Genomic DNA, 22,496 nt, shown 5'->3' on the forward strand with positions numbered 1-22,496 from the left:
GATTCATGCCCTTGTGAGGCTCAACAGGGCACGCTCCTCCCCGCTGCCACGCACCCCACATGCAGACCGCACTTAGCTTTTAACGGAAAGCTGCTTTCCTTTCCCCACTCTGCTCCCATCGGCCCTTGAAAGATCTCCTGTCCTCTCAAACAACTTCCTCCCAGAACACAGGTATAGTCCCATCTTTCTCTCTCTCTCTCTCTGTGTGTGCCTCTAAAAATCCTCCCTAAACACGCGCTGCCCTTGAGACACCTTCAGCCTCAATTCATAACCCTATCCCCAGATGGGAAAAAAGGCCTATTTCTCACTGGGGATGTGTATTTTCAACCCTGTGTCTAGGCTCTAACACTTATTTATTTATTTTATTTATTTTATTTATTACATTTTTATGCCGCCCAATAGCCGAAGCTCTCTGGGCGGTTCACAAAAATTGAAACCATGAACAGCATAAAAACAGCCAACAATTTAAAAACACAAATACAAAATGCGATATAAAAAGCACAACCAGGATTAAAACCACACAGCAAAAATTGGTATAGGTTAAAATATGGAATTAAAACAGCAAAGCTTAAAATTTAAGTTAATAGGTGTTAAAATACTGAGAAAATAAAAATGTCTTCAGCTGGCGACGGAAGGAATACAGTGTAGGCACCAGCCGAACCTCTCTGGGGAGCTCGTTCCACAGCCAGGGTGTCACAACAGAGAAAGCCCTCCTCCTAGTAGCCACCTAGTAACACGTCAGATTTACATGACGGAAGGTTCCTCCGTACAAAACGAAAGCAAAACAAAACGCTGCCCTTCCTCCCTGCACATAGAAAGCTAGCTTAGTACCCTTCTTTCTACATGCAGGGAATTTTTTGTACGGAGGCACACTCGAAGTGTGTGAACCGCTTCCTGCAGTCTGAAGTGGCATGGTCCAGACCCCAGTTTTACCACTTCAGTGAGAACTAGGCTAAATCCTAAATATGTGTAACTTCCTTTGGACGGATTCACCCCTCCCTTTTCTTCTGTTGTTTTCTTATCCTCATCTTGCCCTCCTGACCCTCTCCCAGTTGCCTTTTTTATTTTATTTTATTTTATGCATTTCTATCTTGTTTCTTGTCAGCAACAACCAAATGCTCAGAAAATAGCTTACAGATAAAATCCACCAACGTGCAGTTAAAAATATAATAGGAACAATTACATTAAATAAATAAATAAAAGCAGCTAGTTAAAAGGCAACAAGACATCGTATGCTGGTTTGGATAGAGACCTATCATTTTACTGCTAATGTACCAGGAGGAGGGCAACCAGGATGATCAGGGGTCTGGAAACAAAGCCCTATGAGGAGAGACTCAGAGAACTGGGCATGTTTAGCCTGGAGAAGAGAAGATGGAGGGGAGACATGATAGCCCTCTTCAAATACTTGAAAGGTTGTCACACAGAGGAGGGCCAGGATCTCTTCTCGATCCTCCCAGAGTGCAGGACACGGAATAACAGGCTTGAGTTAAAGGAAGCCAGATTCCGGCTGGACATCAGGAAAAACCTCCTGACTGTTAGAGCAGTACGACAAAGGAACCAGTTAGCCAAGGAGGTTGTGGCCTCTCCCACACTAGAGGCCTTCAAGAGGTAGCTGGGCAACCATCTGTCAAGTATGCTTTAGGGTGGATTCCTGCATAGAACAGGGGGTTGAACTCGATGGCCTTGTAGGCCCCTTTCAACTCTGCTATTCTATGATTCTACCACATGGGCACTGATGGTCTTAATATTGATAAACATTTTTTTAAAAATCTCAGTCAATGAATTGTATGAGTTTTAGGCTATTGTTTGATTAGCCAGTTAAATCTGCATAAAAATGTACATGGGGGTCTGGGAAAGTATCGCTAAGGAAAAGAGGGCTTTCTCGTTTTGTGGATGCCGTACACACCTGACACAAACCACATGTCACCTTAGAAGAGGTGTCTCCAGTCTCTCTCACACACCCAGAGCAGGGAATGCCTCTCTCAAGTCAACCCTTGCCAGCTGCCTCTTCTTTTGTATAAGCGCTTCTATTAAAAAATCATTTTGAAAATTTAAATCTCTGCTGCCTGATTAATCAGGAGTGCCTCCTTCGTGCATCTAAGAATGTTAATCTCACTGACGAATTGACTAAACATTGCATCAACATCATCATCATCATCATCAAACAATCTACTGTACTCCGTTCTCCAAATTCCTGAGCAGCATTGTCCTTCCAGCCATGCATGCAACCCAGAACAGTGTGCGCTCCATGCCATGATCCACAGCTCAGTGGTGGACACCCTGCTTTGCATGGGAAAATCCCACGTTCGATCCCTGGCATCTCTAAGTGCGCCTGGGAAGGAATCCTCCAGAGACCCATTGCTGCCAGTCAGTGTCAACACTACTGAGCTCAGTGGGCCCCTTGGTCTGACTCGATCATTGCCTTACGATCGAGTTAGACCAAGGGGTCCATTGAGCTCCATATTGTTGACACTGACTGGTTCCCAGGTTCCTACGCAGCTGAAAGCAAAACTACTTATTACCGCAGAGAGTAATATTCTTGAAAAGGACTTCATGGTACATCCTTTGAGCACAAGCACGATCCGTTCGTTTCCAACGGAACTACTTTTCTTACCCTCTGTTGTTGTTCTCCCCCTGGCTGATAGCATTAAAGGCAACGCAGACGGAGCTGCTCGATTTGCGGTGTAAATACGACGAAGAGGCAGCTTCAAAGTAAGTTGGTCCGCTTCTCACGTTCAGCAAAAATCATTTCTTTATTCATCACTCCCTCTACTTCTGATCTTCATGTTCAGGCGTTGAGTGCCGTTGTTTATGTAGCCAAAACGGCACCACCCACGCACAAGAGGGAGGCTTGGGAGAATCGAAGGGTTGCAGAAGGACAAGAATGATTTAGCAAAAAATCATAAAGGGCTGGTGACGCCCCCCGCCCCCATAACCTGATGAGGACTGAGCATGCTCAGTGGCCACAGAATGTTGGCCGAATATTGAGGGTTGGGAACAGGAAACTGGGTGGGCAGGGAAATGGGTAGGAGTATCTTGGAAGAAGGGCTGGCTGTAACCGTGAACTGAAGCAACTCCATGCCGGAATATTTTGTTGCAGTTCAAACTTGTTTTTATATTTCCATATTTCTAGGCTGCTTTTTAAATGCATTCAAAGTGACTTTCTGTTAAGACAGAACAGAGTAAAATGCAAAAGCAGAACACAGAAATGAAATGGATAGAACAGCAAACTGAAGTTGAGCAAAACAGCCTACAACAGCATAAAATATAATGCAGCCCCAAGGCGTAATGTATCTGTCAAGACCAAAGGCCTAGCAAAATAAAACACATTACAGCTCACCGAAAAGCCTGTAGTGCACAGGGGTGAGGGGTAGGGGAGATAAATCTCCTGAGAGAAAGGGTTGCACAACCTAGGTGCTGTCACCAAAAAGGCCCTGTCATGTCTCATCCTGACCTGCACTTGCAATGTTGGCAGCACATGAAGCAAGGCTTCTGCCAAAGTTCACCCTGGGAGCAAGAAGTCCCTAAAGGAGTTGCTCTGGGGTTTGGACCCTTGGAGAAAGACTGGCTGGCAAAAGAAATCTTAGCTTGTATTCTGTTAGCATAGATCCTGGTTGCTACCGGAAGGCAGAGCATGTTCCTGGTCATCTGCCGATTTCTGCAGATGGGGCTGCTCCTAAAAGCACAGGAGCAGGCTAGTTTCTGGTCAGCACGCAACTCCACTTGCAGGCCTGGGAGGCAACGTTTTGGGGCTCAGGGAGACAGGACTTCACCTGCAGATCTTGAAACTGAAAGCCAACTTTGGGGCAGCAAGCCTTTGGCGAGGATGCTAGCAGTTTTCTCCCTTCAGAATTCTTCATAAGGAAGTGGGGGGGGGGGGAGAGACGCACTTTCCCCTTGATCCTATTCGCCCGGACTTTCTCCCATAAACGTCCTGTTGCCAGGGGATCCTCAAGGGGGCTGGCTAGGTTTCACAGGCTTCATTAGGTGTACAGTTGCTTGTCTTTATTTTCCTCGTCGGCTGCCGTTTGGGTTTTCCATGACAAGGCAGGGGCACTCCCTTCTCTCCGCCCCCCTCACCGGCTCTTTCTGGCAGGCACCAATTGGGCCAGGCAGCCAAAAGCAGGTGTGGGTGTGGGTGGGTGTGGGTGTTTCCAGCTGTTTTGAGCGTTCTGCTGCTTTTACTGACACCCCGCCTTCATTGCATCCCCCGACTTCCACATTCCTATTACGTAACCAAGTCTGAACACGTAATCATATCATACCAAACCAGATGTTCTTTGATCATGCCACATGTGCCCATTTGCTTGGTGCAGGGCGGTAAACAGTATCACCTTTGATCAAGATTTTAGCTGCTATACAATGAATGAGGAGGAATTAAGTGGGCGAGAAGGAACGGAAAGTCTTGCCACTGCTTGGCTTCCCGTGGGTGGGTGTGGGTGTGTTGTGTGGGGGGGAGATACACCATTCTTTTGGGGGGGCTTTCATAGTGAGTGCCCCCCCCACTATGTAATAATTAATTCACCTAGTGACCAGATGCATTTGAGAGTACAGGAGATAACAAATTGGAAGCTTTGAGCGTTTTCCCTTCCGTGATAAACGGAGCCACTATCCTATCGCAGGGTGGCCAGCTGGGTCGTGGGGGTGGATTTCCACCCACCCGGCTGAAATAGAAGGTGGGAAGCAATTAAGCAATGACCTCAGAACATAAAGGAGGAAATGCCCACTCTGGAAATGCACTCCAAGACGGGGTGGGTGGCTTTCACCCAGGGCTTTTTCGTGGAGCGGGAGAGCGAGGGCACTTATCCTTGCTCCTTGCAATCTGCACCAAACTCTTTCCCATTCTGATTATCGGGCAGGCTGGTGGGCAGGTAGGGCCAAGCCACCTTGGAGCCTGGGGGGGGCACCATCACCCTCCTTCCTCCAGCCGGCCACCCCCAGCGGCTCACCGCAAGGGGAACCCTTTTCCCATGACGTTTTTCTTTTCTTTGCGAGTGAGCCCCTGGGACAAACGTTTTGCCCTGCCTGGGTGAACACTGGGTAGGTCTGGTCCTAGTGCGGCCCCAGGGGCCAGATCCAGGCCGCCCGTCGGACATGCCCTGGGCAAGACCTTCCCCTGCAGTGCCACCAATGCCTCTTAAGGCCAAGCAGCTTCGTGCCCCAGCGCCGTGTGTGTCCCTTCACGTCGTAATGGGTTGCCTTTCCTTTGCTACCCCAGGACGGATGAAGTGGCCATGATTATGACGAACCTTGAAAAAGCCAATCAGGTAACTGGGAGGGAAGGCGGGCGAGGGGGGCTGCGGGATGGCTAGCGAGCACGTGGGGAGAGGGGCTGCGGGTGAACACTGTTCTTGGGGAGGTGCGCTGACCCCCGGCCTCTCCTTTCCTTTGCAGAGAGCTGAGGCTGCCCAGAGGGAGGTGGAGAGCCTGCGGGAACAGCTTGCCTCCGTCAACAGCTCCCTTCGCCTGGCCTGCTGCTCTCCCCAAGGACCCAGTGGGGTGAGGGCCGGGGGGCAGGAGGTTGTGGGGCGGGGGATGTTCCCTGGCCTTAGAAAGTCAGGAACAAGGCCTAAGCGAACCGGGCCAGTTTCGTTGCCTAAAATCCCTTGAAGAAATAATGGAGAGGTTCTGTGCGTCAGGGGTCTTGAGACTTGGAACTCGGAGCCTCAGGCGCTTGAGGCTGGAACTTCGTCTCTTGAGCTGCTTGAGGCTCAGGGGGTGCCCAGGCGCCAGCGAGGCTGACATAGGGGTGCTCTAGCCCAGGCTTCCCCAACTTGGTGCTCTCCAGATGTGTTGGGCTGCAACTCCCATCATTCCCAGCCAGCATGGCCATGCAGCCCTTTACACCACTTCCCAAAATCCCCTCCCCAAATCTGTTTGTATTGTGTGTGTGTGTGTGTGTCGGGGGGGCATCTGTCCTTTGGGGGAGTCCCTGTTCTTTTAATTAGTGAGCCCCATGGAAACGTTAATTTCCTCCTTGGACCTCCTCTCTTGCAGGATAAAGTGAATTACTCTTTGTGCCCGGGGCCGCGGCTAGAGGCAGCGTTAGCCGCCAAGGATCGGGAAATCCTCCGGCTTCTCAAAGAAATCCAGCACTTGCAGAACTCCATGCAGGAGATGGAGGAGTCTTCAGCCAACCAGATTGCAGACCTGGAGCGGCAGTTGGCAGCCAAAAATGAGGCTATCGAAGTACGTGCCGAGCCAAAGGGCCCCCCCAAAGACTTCTTCCGTTGGGTGGCAGGAAATTAGACCCTAATCCCTCTCCCTCGTCTCCCTCATCTCCCTCTCTCTCTCTCTTTTAAAGATTTGGATAAGTTTTCCTCATGCTTAATTGATCAAAGGGGTTTTTTTGGTCAACTTTAGTCAAGTGGATTTTTTGTTGAATAATTTAATCCGAATTACTCTAAAATTAATGTTCGTAACAGAGGATGTGTGTGAGCAGAAGCTATTTCACCAGGGATGGGCACCTTCTAGCCCTCCAGATGTTTTGGCCTCAATACTGGCTCTGCTGGGCTTTGTAGGCCAAAACATCTGGAGGGCCACAGATCCAATCCCTGCATTAGCCTTGTGTGGGCTCCAGTTTGGTTGGGCCCCTGGATGAAAGGGCCACGATTTCAGCAGGTTTTGAGCAGGGCTAATAATGCGCTGGATTCCGCTCATTGTTTCTGTGCAAGGTTAGTTTCAGGCCATAAACGCTCCTCTCTGGTTTTGAATGCTTGAGCGTGTGTTTTTTATATGTATGCTTTTCTAGAAGTTGGAAGAAAAACTACGCGCTCAATCAGATTATGAGGAGATCAAGACAGAATTGAGGTAAGGTCCCTCATACCTGGTGAGTGGCACATGTGCCTCCTCTGTGTGCGTTGCCATCTCAAAGGCCCTGGCACCAACAGGAGTCAAAGCCTGCGAAAGCACGTCCCTCACCTTGGTGCCATCTGAGCCTTTTTCATCCCCAGATGTTTAGCCCTGGCACAGCCGGGTTGCTGTGCATTTCTCAGCCCCCCCCCCCCCCCCGTCGCCAGGAGTAGTCAGTGGCAGGCAGATGCATTCAGCCGCCCTCCTAGCCTGTGGATTCAGGGGCACCTCTGCACAGCTGTGGAGTCCGCAAGTAGACACGGCCTCAAGTGAGGATGTCACATCACATAGTTTTGATGGCAGCTGAGTGAGGGGAAACTCCTCTGCCCTTGCTTTGTCAGCGCTGGTTGTGGGTTCCCAAAGTTCCTCCTCTTCTAGCTTGTGATTGCTGCATGTGGTTACTCTCTCACTCACGCACACTCTCAGGCCTTCAGACCGTGGGGGGGGGGGCATGCAAGCTGCAGCCCCCCCAGGTGGGATCCAGGGGGGCAAGGCAGAACCCCCTCCCCCAGGGCCTTTAGAAGTTACTCACCCTGCTTTAGACCCACAAGCCTAGTTGAGCCTGAGATCTGCTGACAGGCTCTTCACCAATCTTTCCCCCACTTTTTTGCAGCATCTTGAAAGCGATGAAGCTGGCTTCCGCTAACTGCAGCCTTTCCCAGGTAAGGGACCACAGCATGGAGAACTGAAACCTCAGATCCGGCTATGGGGACATGAGCCTTAGTTCCATCTCGAGTTGATTACTGTAATGCGCTTTGCATGGGGCTGCCCTTGAAGAGTGTTCTGAAATGGCAGCTGATTCAGAATGCGGCGGAGGCCAGACCGCTCCCCAGAACCAGTTGTCAGGAGCACATAACCAACCACCCTGCCATTACAGGGGTATCAAAACCCCTTCAGCACCAATAGCGCTGATAGAAATGACCAAAATACCTTGGGAGGCACTGTTCTCATGAGTGCCAAAATGCATTCAAGCTCAACACATTTTGAAAGACAACATTCCTTTCCGTAGGGACAACCCACAACCTGCAGGCGGACATTCCTTAGCTTCCAAACAGACCGCATCAGTCAGTGTATGAGGCAGTCTGAATAAAAATGGGTGTTGTCTGATTTGAGATAATATTGTTTGTATTAATTGTAATTAATTCATGATATACTGCAGTTGTGTGTTTTAGTTGCTGTCACTGGCTTGGGCCCAGGACACAAGTTTAAAAGATGAACGAACTACTCAAACATTTGCAAAATGCTCGACCAGTTGAGCACCCCTGCTCTTCTTTCCCCTTCCATTCCTCTCTCATCAGAATTGATTTTTATATTTTTCAGAGCATATCAAAACCCACCGACGCTTTGCTTCTGGGAAAGGACTCTTTCTTCCCGTCTCAGAAGTACCTTTTGGAGAAACCCGGCCTCATACCCAATACTGGTAGGTTGAGACCAAGAGAGGGGCGAGTTCCTTTGAAGGCAGGTCCTTGAGGAACTGCCTTCCCAGCACCCCTTGGGCCTCTGGAGAAGCACCTTCTCGCCAGGCTCCACCCCATTGCACCTGAAGGCCCTTGAGAACCTTTCGCTATAGTTGGTGTGTGTATCTCTCCCTTTCTCTTTGGTCTCTAGAGGAGGATCCCTCGGAAGATGAGTCGGCGAAGGACTCCATGGGCACTGACCAGTCCTACCCTTCCCCTCAGCAGCTCTCACGTACGCCCAGGGAAGACTCCGCCTCCCCACCCCTCATCCAGCCGCTGCTGGGCCCCACTGCAGCTCAGGAAGTACCACGGACCTTCTCCCTGTCCCCTTTCCCGAGCCTGAGCAGTGCCGAGCGGATCCCGTTAGACTCCCTTCTCCCCAAACAGATGGGGCCTCCTGTGTACAAGAGCGAGACCGGGGGCACAGGGGCTTTCCCTTCCACCTTCTATGCCGCCAAAGGGGCGGCGGCGGCGGCGGCAGCAGCAGCAGCGTTCTCTGGCATCCCCGGTCCAGGCGCCCCCGCCAGCGAGGGGAGTCCGCCCAGCGACCAGTCGGAAGGCAGCAACGCGGGCTCGGCCGACGAGGAGCAGTTGGATACGGCGGAGATTGCTTTCCAGGTGAAGGAGCAGCTCCTCAAGCACAACATTGGCCAGCGCGTCTTCGGGCACTATGTCCTGGGCCTGTCTCAGGGCTCCGTCAGCGAGATTCTGGCCAGGCCGAAGCCGTGGCGCAAGCTCACCGTCAAGGGCAAAGAGCCCTTCATCAAGATGAAGCAGTTCCTCTCGGACGAGCAGAACGTCCTGGCCCTGCGGACCATCCAGGTGCGCCAGAGAGGTGAGTGGACCAGGCAGGGAGCCGGCGGGCGGGGAGGTTTCCGGGGCGCCGCTTCAGGCCCGGAGGGAGCTGTCGGGGCCGCTTCCTTAAGCGCACCTAGGTCTCAAACGGCCAAGCGGAAGATGCGGTGTGACCTAGTAAAAATTGCCACCCGCTGGCTGTTGCTGGGCTCAAGCCGGTCTCCCTGCCAGCCCAGGGAACAGCGAGTCAAAGCAAAACTCAGTCAGGCACGTCACCAAATGTGTTTTATTCATTTGCTCTGACAAACGTCCTTTAATTATTCATCGTAACTCTTCACACAGTGCAGCTCCAGGAGCTCTGAGGACTGTTTTCCTCCAAGGCTCTTAACAAACAAAGAGGAGATCTTGACGTGGCAAAAAAGAATGGTGTGGTTCCAGAGTGCCTTATTCTAAGGGATGGCAGGACTCCAAGCACCTTGTGAGCTAGGGAAGCCTAGCTGCCATTTTGCAGGTGGAAAAACTGAGGCTCAGAGTGTGTGGAGAGGGGAGAGGAAGGGGTGTCATAAGTAGCCCTTCCAAGGGCCAGGATGCTTCAGTGGATCAGAGTTTGATCTCGTGCATCTCCAGGTCAGGCAAGGAAAGAATCCAGCCTGAATCCCTGGAGAGCCACTGCTGGCAGTCCGTGCTGCCAGTCCTGAGCTAGAGGGATCGATGGTCTGGCGCAAGGTGCATTTCCTCTGACCCGGGCTCTTGGGTATTCCCCCTTTGTGGCTTGAGTGAGGCTGGGCCATGCTGTTCGCACTTCTGTTTCTTGTCATCTGCCATCTATCGCCTCATGAAAGTGAAACCTGGCAGCCAGATTCCTGGTCCCTTTTCGTTGTGGCAAGCAGCTAATGGCAAGAGACGTTTCCTTAGCGTTGGGGCTCCTAAAAATAGCCGAGAGCTGGCGTGGGTAAATGCTTCCTTGACGTCGCACGGTTGAGCTGGCGAGTGACAGGCCTCACCGCGGTGCTTCTTTGATCAGGTAGCATCACACCGAGGATTAGGACACCAGAAACCGGCTCTGACGACGCCATCAAGAACATCCTAGAACAAGCCAAGAAGGAGATTGAGTCACAGAAAGGAGGTAAGAGGCCAGAAGGGCCGTCGGAGTTGCCTGAGGTCGCCTCTTATATTTTGCCATTTTGGAGTTCATCCAAGAATTGAAGAGGGCCTTTTGTGTCCAGAATGTTCAGTGGAACTCTGGGTAAGTGAATGATGAATCAACCTCTCAGTATAGCACAGCTGTCCAGGGCGGGGCCTGTTCTGTAGTGCCACAGTTATAGAATACCTCCCACTGCAGCTTTGGACAGCTGGTAAAAATATTTTAGAGCTGGAGGTGGACCATGGGTTTTAAGAAAGCTGAAAGGTAACTGAGAGAAGCTTCACTTCCCCTGGTGTGTGTATACACATTTCTTCCATCTCTTCCTCGCCACAGACCAAATAGATTTTGCAGGTTTTTCCAACCGTACAGAAACCTGCAGAGCCTATTTGCCAGTATAGGATGGACATATGTACCAAGAATAGTGATACCTCTTTCAAACCATCTTCAATTCTCGAAATATTGAGAGCCAGTGTGGCATAGTGGTTAGTGTGTCAGACTGAGAGTCAGGAGATCCGGGTTCTAGTCCCCACTCAGCCATGGAAGCTCACTGGGTGACTTTGGCCCAGTCATAGACCCTCAGCCCAGCCTCCCTCACAGAATTGTTGTTGTGAGGATAAAATGGAGAAGAGGATTATGTATGCTGCCCTGGATTCCTTAGAGGAAAAAAAGGCAGGATATAAATGTAATAAATAAATAAATAAATAAGTACAAGCTAACTCCCACCTCCAGTCTTTTCAACTCAGGGGTGTGAGATGAGTAGCTCAGCTTTGCTTCTTCAGTCTAAATTAGTCTGTCATATGCTGCTCTCTAGTGGGGTCTTCCATGTAATGATTCGACAAACTTTAGGCACAAAGAAAATACTCTTTCTATGGAAGGACAGTATTGTCCAGTTGATAGTGTGTTGGACCTGAACATGAACTTCACTTTGAATAAGCCAATATCCCCTTGCCTTTTAGCATTTATTTAGTTATTTAAAATATTTTTCACCTGCCTTTTAGGGTCAAACCCTCACAAGGCAGCTTCCAAAACATAAAAACACAGCCACTCAATTTTAACTATAAAACACCATAAAGCAGTGGTTGAATTAACAATAAAATGGCAATAAACAAATGCAAGTATCAATAGAGATAACATACAGCGCAGCAAAACAAGAATGCAATCAATAAAAATAGTTTACAAGTGTTTCAGCAGCAAGACAAGCCAGCAACATGGTAAGCATCCTTTTAAGAAAAGGCGGTTCTGAATAAATGGCTCTTGAAAGCCCACTGAAAGATCTATAGCGATCGGTCATACTTCCGTTGGAACAGATTTCAGCATCCCCTCCTTCATGCCTAACTGGCACATAAGTGAACTGATCTCAGAGTACATGTGAAAGTCCTTCCAATAACTTGGTCCCCAACCTGTTTAGGGCTTTCAAGGTCAATAACAGGAGTTTGAATTAGACCTGGAAATCCACCAATGGGTACAGCATTGATGTCACATCTTATGTTTGGCTTTCCGCCCAAGGCTGATAAGGTTGTATCCAACACTAGTGTGTTCTTGTTTTGTTTTTCAAAAAAGATCTTGAAGTCCCCGTGGAGGCAAAGATAGCCAATTTCTATATTCTTAGGGCTGTTCTATTCCACACACACACTCACTCACACTCACACACACACACACACACACACACTCACACACAAAACCTTTTCATTGAATGGTCCCAGCTTTGTAACAGAGTTGGTGCAGTCTAGCAGAAATGGCTTATTTATTATTTTTATGGATGCAACCTGATTAAAGGAATTTAGATCAATCAGTCCCATGAGGTTTAGTCAATTAAGCAATTAATCTATTGATTGAGTTTGCATATATGCCATACGTCATTGTAGAAGAGGCATTGCATCCTATGGGTTTGGAATCCCTCTTTTAAGATGATGCAGTTGCCACCTGCAGTTTTTTTTTTTACAAGCATATATTTTAAAAAAACATATTTAATTGGGGGCACTTTTTAGTTGACTGGAATCTTTTTAATTGGTTAAATTAAGCAATTTAATCTATTAAAAATGACAATTCTAATATTCTACATATTCCATATATGTTATATACAAAATCCAAAAGAAATGTAGCATTAAAATCTGGGTTTCACTATCCTTTCTTTTCTTTTTTTAAGCCTGCATTTAAAATTTGGAAACATTTCAAATTCAGAAATATCTGTACCTTGCCCATGGGACATCACAGCCAGCTTTCCTCTGAGACAAGACAAGACAACCTGGTGCCCTCCAGATGTTTTGGACTACAACTCCCACGATCCTGACTCTTGACCATCCTGGCTGGGGCTTGAGGGAGTTGTAGTCTGAAATACCTGGCAGGCACCAGTTCGCCTCCCTCTGCTGTGAGGCATCAGGCAACGCCATAGCCTGGGGCTAGACCTTAGGTGGAGTGAAAGATAAATGTGCCCAAATAAACTGCTCTGGAGATGACCCAGTTGAGCTCCGATGTTTCCGCCCTCCAGTATTAGAGGCAGTCAGCCTGTGTGCCCCAGTTGCTGGGGAACATGGATGGGAGGGTGCTGTTGCACCCTGTCCTGCTTTGTCGGTCCCTGGTCGACGGCTGGTTGGCCCCTGTGTGAACAGAGTGCTAGACTAGATGGACCCTCGGTCTGATCTAGCATCAGGGCACTTCTGATGTTCTTCTCCATGTCTTTGGCCACTCCTTAGGGGACACCAAGAGCTCCACTGCGGCCCAGGCGGTCACTAACGGCAGCGGCTCCAGCAACTCGGAAGACGCCATCAAGAGCATCTTGGAGCAGGCCCGGCGGGAGATGCAAGCTCAACAGCAAGCCTTGCTGGAGATCGAATCGGGCAGCAGCAGCAGTGCCAGCAGGCCGGTCACCACCCCGCCTGCAGAACGCTCCACCCTGGCGGCCGTCAGCCAGAACATTGTCCAGGCTTACATCAAGCAGGAGGAGGGGATGCTGGGCCCAAACACCAGCGGCAGCATGGCACAGACGCCCTTGACGGTGCTGTCCCCGGCTGCCTTCGTGCAGAACATCATCCGCAAGGTCAAGTCCGAAATCGGGGACGCCGGCTCCTACTTCGACCAGCACTGGGCTTCCGAGAGGAGCTTGTTGAGCCGCCCGTACACCTCGGTGTCGCCCTCCCTCTCTTCATCATCCAGCTACTCCAGCATGGCCAACGGGCGGGTGTGGCAGCGGGGCGAGCCTGGCGACGCCATCCCGAACGAGGAAGACCTCCCGACCTCCGAGGACGAGCCCCACAGGGTGCTGGAGGTCAAATCGGAAGCGGCGGGGTCAGAGCCCCAGGGCTCTGGGCGCCTCTCTTACTACCCCTCGTACGTGCCAAGGACACTCAAGCCCACCGTCCCACCCCTGACCCCAGAGCAGTACGAGATGTACATGTACCGGGAAGTGGACACGTTGGAGCTGACGCGGCAGGTCAAGGAGAAGCTGGCCAAAAATGGGATCTGCCAGCGCATCTTTGGGGAAAAGGTAGCTCAGCAACAAATATTCACTGTGGCGGCTGGGCTGAGAGAGGAAGGAAGATTAGCGAGACTGAGAGGGAGGCCGTGCGTGAGCATGTGCGAAGAGGAGTGCAAACGAATGTGTCTGTGACAGGGTTGGGCAGAAGGAGATCTCCAGATGTTTGGACTTCAACTCCCAAAAGCCCCTGCACGCGTAGCCGGTGGTCAGGAATGCTGGGAGTTGAAGCCCAAAAAATCCGGAGTTCTACCTTCTGCCCACCCTGGTTCATAAGTGCATGCGCGTGAGAGAACATGCTATGAATGAACAGGAAATAAAGTTTTCTCTACCCATGGCATGATTATCATATGGTTGCCACTTGTAGGAGAAAAAGGCCTGCTCCTGTACCCAGCAGCGCAACCAAAATTTTCATAGTGTCAATGGAGATAGAGGCCTAATCTACACCAAGCAGGATATTGCACTATGAAAGCAATATGAAAGCGGCATATAAAAGGCAGGAGCCGCACTATTGCTTTATAGTGGTATTGAAGTGACAACTGTTGGGGCCCATTGACACACGCCATATACCACTATGTCCTTCTTGGTGTGGCGCCTGCCTTTTATATACCTCTTTCATAGTGCAATATCCTGCTTGGTGTAGATTAGGCCCTAGTGATGGGGAAAACTTTCACCTTCTTAATTTCTACCTGTGCTGCACAAGAGCCCAGCTGCGGCAAAAGAACAAAAAAATGGCACATTTGCTTCCTCCTGACTCAGTTTCCCCATCTGCCTTCTGTTTTGCCAGGTCCTCTCAGAACTGCAGCATCATTATCTTTCACCTCTGTTGCCCTTCCAATTCAGATGTCTGCTGTCCTCCTCAACCCTCCATGAATTCCCTCACAGTTGCAACTGACTCTCATTCACAAAAGATTGTTGACTAACTGGCATTTTCTGGGTCCTAATTACACTATTTATTTATTTATTTTTTATTACATTTTTATAGTGCCCAATAGCCAAAGCTCTCTGGGCGGTTCACAAAAATTAAAACCATAATAAAACAACCAACAGTCTAAAAACACAAATATACTAGTCCAAAGGTTCCTCCAAATTTTAGTTGAGCCTTCTTCCCCTCATGAAAGGTTTTTGATTTTTGTGAATTAAAAAAATTTTTTTTTACATGAATCCCTCAGAATTTTAGCTGAGCCTTCTCAGGGCTTAATTACATTATCCCAAAGGGTCCCTCAGAGTTTTAGCTCAGATTCTCCCCCTCATGAGAATGTTTCCATTTTGCAGCCTTTTCAGGTTCATAATTATATTGTCCCCAAGAATTCCCTCAGAATTTTAGCTGAGCCTTCTCAGGCTTTCTCAGCAACGCTTTTTGCTCTTTGGCATAATTATTTACAGTATCCCGAAAGTCCCTCAGAGTTTTGGCTGACAAGGCACCCTTCTTCAAGAATTGCCTCAGAGCTTCAGCTGAACCATCTTTCCCTCATGGAAAGTTTCTGACTATGTGGCTTTCTTTGGGCCATAATTATATTCCCCAAGAACATCCCTCAGAGGACTGATTCTCTCTGTTTTGCCTCGAGAGTGTTTGCTGTTGCTGCTTTTAATGGCAGGGCTTGACTGTCTGTTTCAGGTGCTCGGACTATCGCAAGGGAGCGTGAGTGACATGTTGTCCAGGCCCAAGCCATGGAGCAAGCTGACACAAAAAGGGCGGGAACCTTTCATCCGGATGCAACTCTGGCTCACGGATCAGCTAGGCCAAGGGATAACCCAGCAGGCCAACCCGCCTCATGGTAGGTTCCCTCCACAGGCAGCCATCTTCTTTCGGCCAGACTTCCACTCTGGTTCTCAGGGCAGGCCTTCCCCCCCTTGACTGAAATACGTCTCAAGGCCTCAGGAAAAGTAACAGCAATTTGATAACAAAATGGCTTCTGGTTACTGCCTGGAATTATTTTATTTATTTATTTATTACATTTATATACCGCCCCATAGCCGAAGCGCTCTGGGTGGTTTACAAAGAATGAAGCGGAGGGCTACAACGTACTACTCCAGACTGTGGGTGGGTTGAGTGCTTTTTTGCGCTTTTGCTTCAGACACTGTTGTATTCCTAGTTTCCTCAAACTCCTTTTGAATTAACAGAGTCAAAATCAAAATCATAAAGTGGTGTTAGGAGCAAATTATCCCACAGGCTCTCTCCCCTCCTGTCTGGATTCAGTCAGTAAATCTGCATAGCCACTGTTTCCAGTGGGATCTATCCCTTCTTTTTCTTTATATCGGCTGCATCCTATTTCACACTTCCCAGGGAGTAAGTCTCATTGAACTCACTGGGGCTTACTTCTGAGTAGACATGTACTCCCTCAAAATACTGGAACCCGGGGTCATCCCATGAAGCTGATCAGAACAGATAAAAGGAAGGACTTCTTTACACAGCGCATAGTTAAATTATGGAACTCACGACCACAAGATGCAGTGTTGGCCACCAATCTGGATGGCTTTAAAAGGGGGGTGGATAAATTCCTGGAGGCAAAGGCTAGCCATGGCTACTAGCCCTGATGGTTGTGTGCTATCTCCAGTATTCGAGGCAGTAAGCCCATGTGCACCAGTTGCTGGGGAACATGGGTGGGAGGGTTCTGTTGCACCATGTCCTGCTTTGTTCGTCCCTGGCTGATGGCCGGTCGGCCCCTGGGTGAACACAGTGCTGGACGAAATGGACCCTTGATCTGATCCAACATCAGCGCTCTTCTTCTTATGTTCTTATGTTGTTATGTATCGCATTGCACTGTTAAGTTATCAGATATATGGGTACTGCTTTCACAGAACACTGTGGCCCAAATGACTCACAATAGAAGCAATTTTAAAACTCCCCATCAAATTCAAAAGGCTGCTTAAAATCCAAGTAACGGAACAATATCCATTTTACCATTGTGCAGATGCCTAATCCTGAAAGGAACATGGTGAGAAGGGAAGCTGAACGGAGGAGACACAAACGTGTGTGTACAGTGTACACACACACACACACACACACACACACACACACACAGAGCTGCCTTTTAAAAAGGAAAGCGCCGTACATCATTCCCACGCTCGCTGTTTTGACACATCCGCCTCTTTTTTCCCCAACCTCCTTAATTAGTATGTTCAACAAGACGAGGCTGTTGCACATCTCCTTCAAATGGCTCTTTGAAAAGAACGTTTTTTAAAAGATGACAACACAGAGGCAGAAAGCACCCAGCGAAACTTATTTTTAATAGTGTTTGGGGGGCTCTGTGTCTAGGATTCAAAAATAACTTGTGTGTGAATGTTCATTTTGCATGTGCACCACTGACCAAGAAGAATTGCCCACACACACACACACACCCCATCCCCCTGTGAGATGATGCTTCTTCCCTGGCCCACCTTCGTTTTGTGCCATTCCACCATAGCTGGGTGCAGCATAGCGACCCAGTGTGCTGGGTCACATCTGTTTTACTTCATTTCTTTACACCTCGTTTCTTTTTTACTTCTACAATTTTTATTATTTTCTACAGAAAGAAACGAAACAAAACTTCACAAACTTAACAAACAATACAATACAACTTGTAAAAGCACAGATCCAAAACAAATAAGGCCATATTCCATTTAAGGCATTCTTCATGGCAGACATATGGGCTATCTAATCTTACTAGTTAGTTCCCTAAATACCGTAACTTTATATCATTCTTACTTCGCTTTAGCCAGCACATTATTGTATATTAAGACCACAGATTATATGTGTAATCCAGAAACATGTAAATCATTTTTTCCCAACTCTTGCAAATACTCTATCAGAGGTTTCCAGTCCAATACAAACGAGGTTGATTTTTCTCTTACTAGCACCGTAAGTAAAGGAATGTTTATTGTGCATTTTCACTACAGTAGTTCTCAAGCCATTAACTGTTTTACGTTTTGTGTGTGGATAAGAATGCATTTTCCCCAATTCTCTTTCCTCCCCTCCCTTTTTTTATTTTATTTTGTTTGCAGCCAGTCCTGGGGAGGCTCGGTCTTCCCCTTCCCCACCACCTAGTCCCTCAGAGCAAGAGAAAAGTCCCCTGGAGCCCCTGAGCCTCACGCTGGAAAGCAGTAAAGAAAACCAGCAGCCAGAGAGCAGGTCCGGCTCCTCGCTCAGTGGGAAGCTCTGTCCCAACAACAACCAGGCGCCCGTCGGCATTCAGGAGATCGTGGCCATGTCCCCAGAGCTGGACACGTACGCCATCACCAAGAAGGTCAAGGAAGTCTTGACGGATAACAACCTTGGTACGGATGCTGTTGTGGCTGCGGTTGCATGGACGGAGGCCAAGAAGGGATCTAGGGCAAACAAACTACCCTCTCGAGGTCATGAATTCATGAGCGTTGACTTTGTTTTGAACCAGTATGTGTTTTGCAGTCTCGATGCCTCCCGGTGGCAGCTTCTCCTCAGCAGATTTAGTGCTGTGGAGGTAAATAAACAAAGTATTGTGAGGAAGAGGTACCATCTGGTCAGTGTGCATATTAGGGGGCCGCAGGAGAGCCTCTTTTGGGGACTGCACCACCTCTGCTGATCTCACTAATAATATTTCTGTAGCATATTACCCCAGGGCTCCTGTTGTGACTACAGCAGGAACTGAGCATAACCCCCATGATTCCTCAGAAGCAGATAATGTTTTAGTAGTTGAAAAAAAAGCTTAAGAATGTCAGCTTTTCGGGCTGTTCACACAACACGCTAACCCACACTCATTGGTTGAGTGTGGGCTATTTTGAACTGTGAGTGGTTTGTTGAACCGTGGGTTAGTGTGTTATCTGAATGTAGCATGTTTTCTGTATGGTGGGTTATTGTGTTGTCTGAATGCAGCCGTGCAGTGTGGCTTGTTAACCACCCTGAACAATCCAACAACAAACCATGGGTTCTCAAGGTGGCTTGTTCAAGAAAACAAGTCGGTTAAAACATGGTTAACAAGCCCCCCGGCTGCGTTCAGGCAACACACTAACCCCCGGTTCAACAAACAACCTATGACTCATCTGTTTCTCCCTGAGCACCTGGAGAATCGGGGGGACTTTCTCTGGTGCTTTTACTATATGAAAGAAGGAGCTTTCTCAGCAAATTCCGAAAAAGTAAGAAGAATGAAATTAGAAAAAGGAGACAGAATATTCTTAGGCGTCAGCATCAGACCTTTAAGGGAGGTGGGATTTTCCCTGTTGCTAGGCTGGAACTGGTGAAGAAATGTATATTCGTCCTGCAGGGTCTGCCATTGCTTCTGAGATTACAGCGGTATAAAAAAGGCCCCTTTAGGGCATCCTTTCCCAACCTGGCGCCCTCCAGATGTATTGGACTACAACTTTCGTCATATCCTTGCTGGCTGTTCTAAAGCATTGCCGACTTACGTTATGGCTTTGCTTGAAAAGTCGTCAGCTGCGATCTCACCTTTCTATTTGTCTTCCCTGCTAGGTCAGCGGCTTTTTGGGGAGAGCATCTTGGGCCTGACTCAGGGCTCTGTCTCCGACCTCCTTTCGAGGCCTAAGCCGTGGCACAAACTGAGCCTTAAAGGAAGGGAGCCGTTTGTCCGCATGCAGCTCTGGCTGAACGATCCGCACAACGTTGACAAGCTCCGGGACATGAAAAAACTGGAGAAGAAAGGTGAGACCCAGGAGCTGCTTGCACCCCCAGGTCAGCGCCGTAAGGCCAAATGGGCCGGAAGCGGTGCCCAGGAGCTGCGTTGCGTTGCTGTAACCTCCCCGCGTGTGGACGATACGTGGGGGACGTTTCATGGCATGAATAAATGCCAGCATCGGTATCAGGAGCCCCCTTTGAGCTGAATGGGAAACACCCAAGAGTGCTAAGGATGTGTAAAAAAACCCGGCAACCACCCTTTCCTCTTACGTCTTCCTTGCCAAAGAATTACATGGCATTTCTGTATGTGATTTTTGTAAAGGGTTATGTGCTTAGTTTGCAGCTGGTGAGTTTGCCAGTAAGTTCATTTCCAGGCATGTGTGTGAACCTTCCTCCCCTTCAAAGCCCTGAATCACTTCCCATTGGACATTGGCCTGGATTGCTCCACAGCACACCAGGCTGTTGTGCATTTTTTTTCCATTCTGTGAAAGAGGCTTCAGTGAGCTGCTACCCCTTTTCTTCATGGGTCAGGGATAACTTTTAGAAACAGTTGCTTTATTTGGGACACTTAGTCATGGCCATGTGCTTTTTGCTCCTGAATCAGAAAACCACACGTATCCGTTGCAGCCCTAGAATGCACATATGCGCCCTTGCACATCTCCTACTTATCCAGTGTGTCTTGCGCAAGGGTGGCATGGTTGAGCACTGGTGGAGGGCCCACCCCCAGTAGGGGCCCACCGACAAGCGCCCCCTGGAGTGGGCCCTCTTCCTCCTCCTCTTCACCCTTGCAGCCTGCTTGGCCACCTGCCCCTCGCTCTGGCTGAGACAGTGCTGGTGGCCAGGAGGAGGAGGAGGAGGGGGGGGCCTTATCCAAGGCCCTTCAGAAACCTAGAGCTGGCACTGGGCCATCTTCTCTGTTTTGGAACAGAAGGTGCCTGGTGAATTCGGAATGCCAGAACACCTCTTCAGAGTTCTTTCTTTCCTTCCTTCTTCCTTTCTGCCTCTAGCCTATTTGAAACGTCGCTATGGGCTGCTCCTCCTCCTCTTCACCCTTGCAACCTGCTTGGCCACCTGCCCCTCGCTCTGGCTGAGACAGTGCTGGTGGCCAGGAGGAGGAGGAGGAGGAGAGCCTTATCCAAGGCCCTTCAGAAACCTAGAGCTGGCACTGGGCCATCTTCTCTGTTTTGGAACAGAAGGTGCCTGGTGAATTCGGAATGCCAGAACACCTCTTCAGAGTTCTTTCTTTCCTTCTTTCTTCCTTTCTGCCTCTAGCCTATTTGAAGCGTCGCTATGGGCTGATCAGCACTGGCTCCGACAGCGAGTCCCCCAACACCCGCTCTGAATGTCCGAGCCCCAGCCTCCAGTCGCAAGATCTCAGCCTCCTGCAGATCAAGAAGCCGAGGGTGGTCCTGGCTCCTGAAGAGAAGGAGGCCCTGAAAAAGGCGTATCAGCTGGAGCCATACCCATCCCAACAGACAATTGAATTGCTCTCTTTCCAGCTGAACCTCAAGACCAACACAGTGATCAACTGGTTCCACAACTACAGGTACAGAATGGGGCAGATTAACGGCCACATCCCAGCCCCACCCACCCAGCGTCCCTGCCATTGTAAGGTTTCCACCAGGGTGGCTTTTCTTCCCAGTAGATGGTTCACTACACCAGAGTTGGCACGGAGTGTTGCTCCAAGTCATGACAATTAAAGAAAGGAGGCACGGCAGTACCCTTTAGTGCTGTCTATTCAACTCAAATGCAGTCTGGACGTAGTCACAGAGACTGCTAAGCACTGGGCTGCTTGAGGTATCAATTGCACATTTTCAAAGGACTTTGCAGTCATAACAACCCAGTGAGGGAAGCCTCTATTATTCTTATTTTGTAGGTAATGCATTCTGGTTGAGAGAGAGAGAGAGAGAGAGAGAATGGTCCTGTGCCCACGTGATGAGTCAGTGGCAGAGGTGGGACTTGAACCCAAGATCTTCTCAGACTAACTCCAATTTTCTGTCCTCTGGACTGCACTAGCTCTCATTCTTTATTGCTCACATCTTGGAATCTGCCCGTGTTCGCTGCACTGTCTCACTGGCTTTTTCGTTTGGCAGATCCCGGATGCGCCGGGAGATGCTGGTGGAAGGGGGACAGGATGACACTGATCCGGAGCAGAGCACAACCCCAGCAGGCAATCTGCTCAAGGGCCCGCAGCAGCCCCAGAGTCCCGACTCGGAAGGAGAGGACAGGAAACCCGCCTTCAGAGATGCCGAGTGCCAAGGAGAAAGCGAGTCGCTGGTCAGGGTCAAGGAGGAGCAGCTGGAGGCCGGTGAGAAGGAGGAGCGCTCGCATCCCCGGGATTCTTGTAGCCTGGATGGGGAGACGGAGCCTGTCTCTGGGCCCAGCCTCAAAGAAGAGCAGGTGGAGGCAGCGTGTACAGCAAGCCCAAGCCAGGCTCCCAGCCTCACCTGGGGCGCTGCCCCACATAGCAAAACGCACATATCCGGGGCTCCCGATTATTCCTCTTTGCCGAACCCCATGGAGTCGGACAGTGGCGAGAGGCCCCACCCTGACCCCATTAGCTTTAAGTCCACTTCCGAGTCCTCTCGGTGCAGCTTAGAGGTCTCTCTGAACTCCCCATCCGCGGCCTCCTCCCCGGGCCTCATGATGTCCGTTTCTCCCGTCCCATCCTCCTCCGCCCCCATGTCCCCGCTGCCGCTGAGCAACGCTGCTGCCAAAGCGCAGAGTTCAAGCCCTGCCACAGAAACTGGCGCCACGGCCCCAAACGCCAGACTGAGTACAAACATTCAGCGACGGCACGAGAAGATGGCAAACCTCAACAGCATTATCCATAGGCTGGAGAGAGCGGCCAACCGAGAAGAGACCCTGGAGTGGGAATTTTGAGGGGGGAAATAAGCCACCCAGGAGCTAAGCTCTGTGGAATACACCGACGAAGCAGGGAGTCATAGCAGAGTGTGTATATATATATATAAAAAAGAAATAGAGCTATATATATATATATACATATTATATATATATTTTAATAATTTCATCAAGTACTAAGGGAGAGACAAAAGAATCAACTCCATTTGTTGAACAAGAGTGATTAACAGCTACGCTGTAGCTCCTTTTTCGTAGCTCCTGACGGGAAGATAAAACTCACTCTTTTTTTTTTTTTTTTGCTTTTAAATGTGAAAAACAAACATAAAA

General features: G+C 49.4%; 1 protein-coding gene across 1 annotated transcript in view; it reads left to right on the top strand.

The window, feature by feature from the left end:
• CUX2 (cut like homeobox 2) overlaps positions 1 to 22,496 on the top strand; it is a 57,578-nt gene extending 35,082 nt beyond the window's left edge. Inside the window, exons 6-20 of the mRNA XM_063143684.1 lie at positions 2,646 to 2,712; positions 5,219 to 5,267; positions 5,395 to 5,499; positions 5,998 to 6,189; positions 6,752 to 6,810; positions 7,466 to 7,514; positions 8,173 to 8,272; positions 8,461 to 9,144; positions 10,129 to 10,230; positions 12,942 to 13,732; positions 15,339 to 15,498; positions 17,705 to 17,977; positions 19,146 to 19,334; positions 20,580 to 20,853; positions 21,401 to 22,496. Of these exons, the coding sequence (XP_062999754.1) occupies positions 2,646 to 2,712; positions 5,219 to 5,267; positions 5,395 to 5,499; positions 5,998 to 6,189; positions 6,752 to 6,810; positions 7,466 to 7,514; positions 8,173 to 8,272; positions 8,461 to 9,144; positions 10,129 to 10,230; positions 12,942 to 13,732; positions 15,339 to 15,498; positions 17,705 to 17,977; positions 19,146 to 19,334; positions 20,580 to 20,853; positions 21,401 to 22,190 (3,884 nt within the window). The 3' untranslated portion in view covers positions 22,191 to 22,496. The remainder of the gene's footprint in view (positions 1 to 2,645; positions 2,713 to 5,218; positions 5,268 to 5,394; positions 5,500 to 5,997; positions 6,190 to 6,751; positions 6,811 to 7,465; positions 7,515 to 8,172; positions 8,273 to 8,460; positions 9,145 to 10,128; positions 10,231 to 12,941; positions 13,733 to 15,338; positions 15,499 to 17,704; positions 17,978 to 19,145; positions 19,335 to 20,579; positions 20,854 to 21,400) is intronic.

The sequence above is a fragment of the Elgaria multicarinata genome, chromosome 18 (genome assembly GCF_023053635.1).
Source record: "Elgaria multicarinata webbii isolate HBS135686 ecotype San Diego chromosome 18, rElgMul1.1.pri, whole genome shotgun sequence".
Taxonomy (NCBI): domain Eukaryota; kingdom Metazoa; phylum Chordata; class Lepidosauria; order Squamata; family Anguidae; genus Elgaria; species Elgaria multicarinata.